The sequence below is a fragment of the Beta vulgaris genome, chromosome 2 (genome assembly GCF_026745355.1).
Source record: "Beta vulgaris subsp. vulgaris cultivar EL10 chromosome 2, EL10.2, whole genome shotgun sequence".
Taxonomy (NCBI): Eukaryota; Viridiplantae; Streptophyta; class Magnoliopsida; order Caryophyllales; family Amaranthaceae; genus Beta; species Beta vulgaris.
This window is the reverse complement of record NC_079203.1, coordinates 7,257,036-7,265,061: the sequence shown is the minus strand read 5'-3', so window position 1 is coordinate 7,265,061 and position 8,026 is coordinate 7,257,036. Positions and strand designations below refer to the sequence as shown.

Genomic DNA, 8,026 nt, shown 5'->3' with positions numbered 1-8,026 from the left:
GGGTAACGATAGTAGGGACGTATTTGGTGTTTATGGTTCTTAGTGGCTACTTTAGGCAACAATGTACGAACAGTTTGGTTGTATTGTTTTTTTTATTCACATAAACTACGAAGGCAGTTATTTAGTTGTTCTTGCATAGGTTTAGTTATTTATTTTTACCTTTGCTCAACAAAACAAATATATATAGCATAGTCAATTAAGTATATGATTGATATCTAAGAAGATAAGGAGAGCAAGGTGGAGTTATCATGTCAATTACGATAATAATGTCCTTAATCAACTATGCCATATTTATCAATTTTGTTCAACAAAGTGAAAATACGAATAGCTAAGTCTATGCACTTGGTGCACAAGTTTTATAAAAACCCTTGCAATTTGCTTTTCTCTCGCTAATATTCTACATTCGAGATTATGATAAAAAGTTGTCCTTCAAAATAGAGAACAATTAAAAACAAGGGGGGAAAGAGAAAACAAAACACTAGTCCTTCACAAAAAAAAAAAAGTTGAACATGATAAGAGTTTTAGGATCCATCGATCCGGTAAGGGTGATATTGCAGGGACTAAACTGCTCCAGTAGACTACAGCAGACAAGCAGCTTCTGTGCTATTTGGACTACAATCACTACATAGTCAAAGCACCAGCATCTTGTATATACATGTTCTATGCTTCCTATAATACTTCAGTGAAGCAGGCAAAAAGTTTTTGGATTGGATAACAGTTTCATAGATTATGTAAACGCAATATACCAAGGCCCTCAGTCAGTCTATAACTGTGAAGTCGTTGCGAACAAATATGTGAAGCACCATTACACAATGCAGCGATAAGTAACCATTGAACCTGCCAGTCCACCAAGGTTTGTGTAGCTAACTTTGAGGACTTGCCCCTTCTCAAACCCATAGTAGCGAGCAATGGCATCGTTCTCCTTCATGTGCGGCATCTGAATATAAACATGAACGTATCCAGAATAAGTACCAGTACCAGTCAGGTTATGAAATTGAAATGCCTAAGAAACAAGAGTATTATCCTCAATAGGAAAACCAAAAATTTCTGGTAAGGACAATCTAACAGGCTGAGAATACTCAGATGAGTAAAAATTAGTTCAGTTAATCCCAAACAGACTCGGTTTCTATGATCTACCTCGCGTTCATGTATATAGAAATGGTAATCTACCATTCGAGAAAAACTCATCTACATACATATGATCAAGTTTAGTTTGTAAGGGAATAGAGTAGAGACAACTTACCTGTAGATCATTCACTTGGTACTTCTGTAGCAGACGTTCCTTTTCTTGAACAGTCAGCTTTTCGTATTTTGGTGATAAGTAGTGCTTTGTGATGTTGACCATCAATTCAGTGATCTAATAGGAAAAGAAGCGAAGATGTTTAGTAACACAGGTAAAATTCAGGAACAGCCTACCAAAGAAGACAGTAGCATCTTGATACAAGCATTCAATCAAGTTCTTGGCTCTCCAGAGAATATTTTCAACTAAACAATCTTAGTAAAAACATAGATCTTTAGAAGTAAAATGCAAAGCTTACTACAAGTTTGAGTTCAGCACATATCTGAAGCATTCAAACTTATTTGAACATGTATCTACAAGCTGACTTGAACGTAGTTGAATTAGGACTTAAACCAGTCTTAGTAGCGAAATTCGTATACTCTTAAGAGACTCCCGACTTACAGATAAAACATGCAGCCTTACCATATGATAACAGAAGAAGAAATATACAAAAATTCTTTTATCAAATGAAAATTTTGGCATCTTCAATAGCTCAAGCTCAATAATATTGTAATTAGAAATGTAAGATTTTGCAAAATTCACACACATTACACTAATCAACGGCATGGTCCTACACTCCATATATACCGAAACAACGCAGAAGATCTTGATTCACATCAAAGAGTTTCAGTAGTAAATCCTCCTTAGAAGAAAAACTTATTCAACATTGGCGGATCTTATCAAACACACAATTAAGGATGTCAAAGAAGGCAGCACCAAACGTTCATATTTCATAAGAGGAGAATAAAATAAGGAGAATTATCTCATACGACCTCAAACTAGTGCTTTCAAGACAAAGAAAGCTTAGAGATAAAACATGGAAGAACAGCCGTGCATCCTAACACACCGATAGACTTGAATCTTCTTCCTACATGGCCAGATCAATTTGATCAGGCAGTCGCCATCCATTTTCATTGTTCAATTCTTTGACAACACGAAAAAGCCATTGTTCAACTCTTCGCAGTGTTATAAGACAATTATCCAAGAAAATACATAGTAATGCATAAAATGGGTTCGAAAGCTAGAACACTAATTGCATTAAGAGTTTGAGTTAGAGATTCCTATACATGCATATTTACATAACATTATATAAACATGAGTATGACCTGAAATATCTCAATTTTGATTTGGAATTCATCCACAACTTTGCGAGCATGGTGATTCATTTTGTTCTGCAACACTAAGATAATCCGGTCCAAGCTCTCTTTGTTAGTAATTTGATTGAAAATGGAAAGGATATTGGCTTTTCTTATTTCCTCAGTTCCACCAAATATGACCAAAATCTGCATCACATTATATTTCTGATATTAGTAAACATTATCAGAAAAAGAAAAACGGCTGAAAGATTATAACAACCCTCTTAAAAAAAATCCCTTCTTTCAGCAACTATTTTTTTAGTCATAATCACTACTACTATCCATCTAACATAATATCATAGATTGGGTAAGAACTAAGAAGTTATGAACTATCATAAACCATAAAAACATAAAAATGAAACTATGAAATTAAATACTTGCAATTTTGCTTCTTCTTTCACGCAGTAATTTTGAGAAAATAGAAGTAAATCTTAATACTTTTAATACGACATTTGTTTTTTTTAGATGCAACGTTTGGTTATATTAATTCCTTCATTAAAAAGACAAATGTTGCAAGAGGTGGATTTCATGTTTCAACATTTTCAAGCAGCGTACAACCCGCAAAAAAAAGTTGATAATAATATATTTTCAATGAAGTAATATGATTGTGAAAAATAATTATATATTTTCAATGAAGTAATATGGTTATACCATAGTTTTTCTTTTTCCGATAACTTATTCAAAAAAGGAAGCTTTTTTTGGGCTTTTATCCATATATAATAAAGTAGAAACTCAGAACTCCATTTTTACAACCAAAAACTCCATTTATATAAAAGAACAAAGATTAATACTTTATCACTCCTACAAAAAAAACATTTTTTCATCAAAATCTACCTACAACAAAAATGTGTTTAAAGAACAAATCATGAAAATGGTGGAATTATTATAAAAACAGAGAATAAAAAGAAGAAACCCACGTATAAAAAGTACCTTAGAAGACGAGTTAACTCGGTGAGGAACGCAAATGCGGAGGGAAAGAGGGTCAGGATTGTGGCCGAACTCAGCACGGAACTCGGATAGAGAGCGAGTGAACTCAGTGGAGGAAACGACGTAACCTCTGTCATTAAGAAGTTGAAAGATTGTTTTACGTGCTAAGTAATATCTGTGACTCTCAACACTACCATTGTCTACAAAATGGGTTATGCAATTGCTAGTATTTGTATTGGAATCCATTTTTACTCTCTTGTTTTTCTCTCTCTTCAATTTTGGTGTTTGATGGTATGGTATGGAATTATGAATTATGGAAGAGGAAGGGAGAGAGACGTACTTGTAGTAGTAGTAGTACGCTGTTACTAATGGCACGCATAGGTTGCTGTAGGGGTAAGAAAATAAAATATCCTACTTTTTTTTTTTTTTTTAATTTCCTCAGCTATTCCTAAAGTTCAATTAGTAGATCCTGGACCAAGGTGTACAGCTCCAAAACGCAAGGCAAGAAGAATGAAACGCACCATTCAACATGTAAAAAAGTAATTGATTTGACAGCTAATGTACATTCCCATTACATCCAGTGTACATGTCGAAAATACAAAAAGTAACTGATTTGACAGTTACTGTTCACCATTTAATAACTGATTTGATGTCAACCGCCATCATTTCCCCCATATATTGTCACTACCTCTCTCTTTTTCACACTCAACCTCATTGTACGTTCTTGTCTTCGTGGTTGTTCATTAACAAAATCAAAATGTACAATGACAGCCCCCAGCTGAAAGTAACCCAATTCATGAAGCTGATGTCACGTGAGTAATTTGCAATCTTTGTACACTGTGTGTGTTGATGTTTGTTCACTAATGAAATTCAATATGTACAATTACAGTCTCATACCGAAATTCACCACTTCTCTCTTTTCCACACTCAACCTTCTTGTACATCCTTGGCTTCGTGGTTGTTCATTAATAAAATCAAAATGTACAATGACAATCACCCGGCTGAAAGTAACCCAATTCATGAAGCTGATGTCAAGTGAGTAATTTGCAATCTTTGTACACTGGGTGTGTTGATGTTTGTTCACTAATGAAATTCAATATGTACAATTACAGTCCAATACCGAAATATGTCAAGTGAGTAATTTCCAATCTTTGTACACTGGTGTGTTTGATGTTTGTTCACTAATGAAATTCAATATGTACAATTACAGTCTCATACCGAAATTCAATAAAATCACAATGTACACATCACAATGAACACTGATGGTCATTGCTTTGATCACTGAAGATCCCCAAATGTACACTCGTATATTATTGTACACCAAACCATATGCATTTGTACATTAAAAAAATTGTTTCACGTGATGATAGACAAAGAGTTGGCCCACTTTCAAAAATACTGCCAAAAGCCTGCCACATGGGCAAGGTGTAGGATGTTCATCCTACACCTCGGTGTAGGATCTAATTTGCGCCTAAAGTTTGACGTAATTCCCAAATTACTCTTTACATTTGGGGAATTTCCTCAGATACCCTGAGATTTGTGTTTGGGTTTAAAATACCCTTACTCTTGACGGAACCCTAATGCCGTTAACTTTTTTTTCTCTTTTTCTTTAGTTTTCTCTCCTTCCTCCCACCCTCCTCCATGGATGAACCTCCAAGCTTTTTCTCTCCTCCCACCATCCTCCAAACTTTCTCCAATTTTCTCATAATTTTCTCTCTCTCTCCTCCCATTATTCTACCTCTCTATTTTCCGGTACCCAAAACAACCCCATTCACCACCTGACTGCCGGCCCACCGGTGAACAACATTCTTATAATTTTTGCATTCTGGTTAAAAGAGTAGCAGAAGAAGAATTTTTCATCTTATAAGCGAACTGGGTCATAAAAATTCTGCTTCAAAAATATGAATTACTCATAGCATAAATTTAGTATGGTAGGTCAATTTAAATGGAAAACTGGTTTTTTTTAAGCTCCAATGGTGGGTCTATTCTGGCGTGAAATTTTCTGCCAACTAAATATTGGAAATTCTAATACGAAAGTTGATTGATTTAGTTGTTGGATGATTTTGGGTTTCGATGCAGTAGATGATTTTTTTTGTCTTTGAAGTTTTGAAGGTTAAGAAATAAGCTTGTTGTAGGACTTAAAAAACTATAATTTGATTACAGTTTGATTGTGAAGAAGATGAGTGGTGAAGAAGATGGTAGGAGAGATGAAGGAGATGAAGATAGAGAGGGGAGAGGGAAAAAAATTAACAACGTTAACCTACCGTCATTAGCAAGGGTACTTTAGACCCAAACACAAACTTCAGGGGTATCTAAGGAATTCCCCAAATGTGAGGGGTAATTTGGGAAGTACGTCAAACCTCAAGGGTACCTGAGGAAATTTCTCTTACATTATTAATTCAATTTTACTCCCTTTCTTTCTCCTACTTTATCTCCTTTTAATTTGTTTATTTATCCTAACCCCTTTCTCTCTCCTACTTTACCCACCCCACACCCCCACACAAATAGATCCTCCTTGGTATCTGTAGGAACAGTAATAAGGAAGATCTTTAGGAAACGGAGATTATATTATATTATATTATATTATATTATATTATATTATATTATATTATATTATATTATATTATATTATATTATATTATATTATATTATATTATATTATATTATATTATATTATATTATATTATATTATATTATATTATATTATATTATATTATATTATATTATATTATATTATATTATATTATATTATATTATATTATATTATATTATATTTCACCCATTTCTTTTGTTCTTCAATTTGGTACCATAAGTATACTTAAATGGATCCGCCACTGCATCCATCTTCTCTTATACCCCAAATCTATATATCGCTATCACCTCTCCATTATCTCTAACTAGCTTTTTATGTACGCGATGCGTGCGATGATATTTTTATGTATAACTATTACCAAGTACTCCCTCCGTTTCCTAAAGATCTTCCCTCTTTCCGTTTAAGGGTGTTTCCAAAAGATCTTTCCTCTTTTGCTTTATTCCTTATTTGGCAAAACAAATTTCCCTATTTACCCTCTCATGTCACTATCATATGGTCCACCATTACATTATTACTTCAATTTTACTCCATTTCTCTCTCCTACTTTAACCCCTTTTATTTGTTTATTTATCTTAACCCCTTTCTCTCTCCTACTTTACTCACACCATGCCCCACACAACTTGATTTTCCTTGGTATCTGTAGGAACAGTAAGTGGGAAGATCTTTAGGAAACGGAGGGAGTAGTAAACAAATCGAAAATGAATGTTAATATCTTAAGTTCACCTCCATTTTGTGAATAAGATTCTTTGAAATACTTACAAATAGTATTTAAAAACACTTTAATAAATAAATATAATTTTACATAAAAATTTAATAAATAAGTATAATTTTAATAGTTCTACCAAAATGTTATAGTTTAAATATGTTGTACTTTAATTCTTGAATGATATTTTTACATAAATCTTTTTACCTTGATAATTAATCGCTATTATATAATAGAAAGAAATAGGTCCAAATATATGTAAAAGTTTCATTATCATTATATATAGGAAACACTATAAAAAAAGTAAATAATTTTTTTCCTTGTCTAACTTCTAAGTTTTGAGTTCACTACACATACACCACTATCTTTTACCATGACTAAGGATGGAAATGGGTGATGGGTGATCTATCACCCGCTTAACCCGGTATTTTAAATGGATGAAAAATCCGAATTTAAATGGATGGAAAGTGGGTGGTGGGTGAGAATTTTTTCATCCGTCACCCGATCCATCACCCGTTTAACATCCAACTCATTACCCAATTATTAAATTTTACATGTAAATTACTTATATTTTATGTTTTTGATATAATTATTTTATATTATGTCACTAATTTCTTTTAAAAATATACTAAACATCATCACCCGTTTAGCACCCGACCCACCCGTTTCACCCGATGGATGACGGATGGATGGATGCGGGTGATGTTCCACCTGCCCCGAATCCGATCCATTTCCATCCCTAATCATGACCCACCATTATTTTATTAGTTCTACCTTGTTAACATTGATCCACCACTATGTTATTTTAATATCCCTTCTAAACTACACCGCTAAAACTCTCATAAGCACTGGTCTCATAACATACGAATTTCCTTGCTTGTGGAACACCAAGTTTGCTAGTGACTGTAGAGCTGCATTCGCTTCATACTTGTCTAATCAAGCTTACTTGTTCAAAGGTGATAACTTTTTGGTAAGGAAAACTAAAGTATTAGCCACCCACCCACCTAATATCATAATTCATGCGTGACTTTCTCTCTCTCCACACTCTTCCATTTTTTTCCCTTCTGATCTTCATCTGCAATAGACATTTACTCCCATTTCACCTTTCATCTTCAACATTAAGTTTCAATTTTCAAATCAACTTTTACCCATAAAACCAAAAGATGTAAAAAACCTAATCTCCTTTTCTAAATTTTAACACTAATCTCCTTTTCTCCTTTAAGATACTCCTTATATAAATTTCAACTGTGTTTAATTTGCAAACAACATCAAAGATATACATGCAACAGTAGATATTCAAATCAACATCAAAGAACAACATTTTAAAAAATCAGGCATTTCAAGTCTTAAGCAGCAGTAGATCTAATTTGGTCGATTTTCTAAAAAAG

At 33.5% G+C, this 8,026-nt stretch overlaps 1 protein-coding gene across 1 annotated transcript; it reads right to left on the bottom strand.

Moving 5' to 3' along the window:
• Window positions 1-34: 34 nt before the first annotated feature.
• Window positions 35-3,627, bottom strand: LOC104887552 (DNA-directed RNA polymerase V subunit 5C). The gene is made up of 4 exons (XM_048639724.2): window positions 3,346-3,627; window positions 2,386-2,562; window positions 1,244-1,357; window positions 35-937 (listed from the first exon to the last, which is right to left on the bottom strand). Exons 1-4 carry the CDS (start codon window positions 3,586-3,588, stop codon window positions 806-808), a joined length of 666 nt encoding a protein of 221 aa, XP_048495681.1. The 5' UTR covers window positions 3,589-3,627; the 3' UTR covers window positions 35-805.
• Between the last annotated feature and the right edge of the window lie 4,399 nt (window positions 3,628-8,026).

Excerpts from the sequence above, each read along its gene's own strand:
- LOC104887552 (XM_048639724.2), bottom strand. The coding sequence starts at position 3,588 with ATGGATTCCAATACAAATACTAGCAATTGCATAACCCATTTTGTAGAC. Across the intron at positions 2,563-3,345 it reads GAGTTAACTCGTCTTCTAAG|ATTTTGGTCATATTTGGTGG; the intron begins GTACTTTTTATA and ends AATGTGATGCAG. Across the intron at positions 938-1,243 it reads ACCAAGTGAATGATCTACAG|ATGCCGCACATGAAGGAGAA; the intron begins GTAAGTTGTCTC and ends GTTTATATTCAG.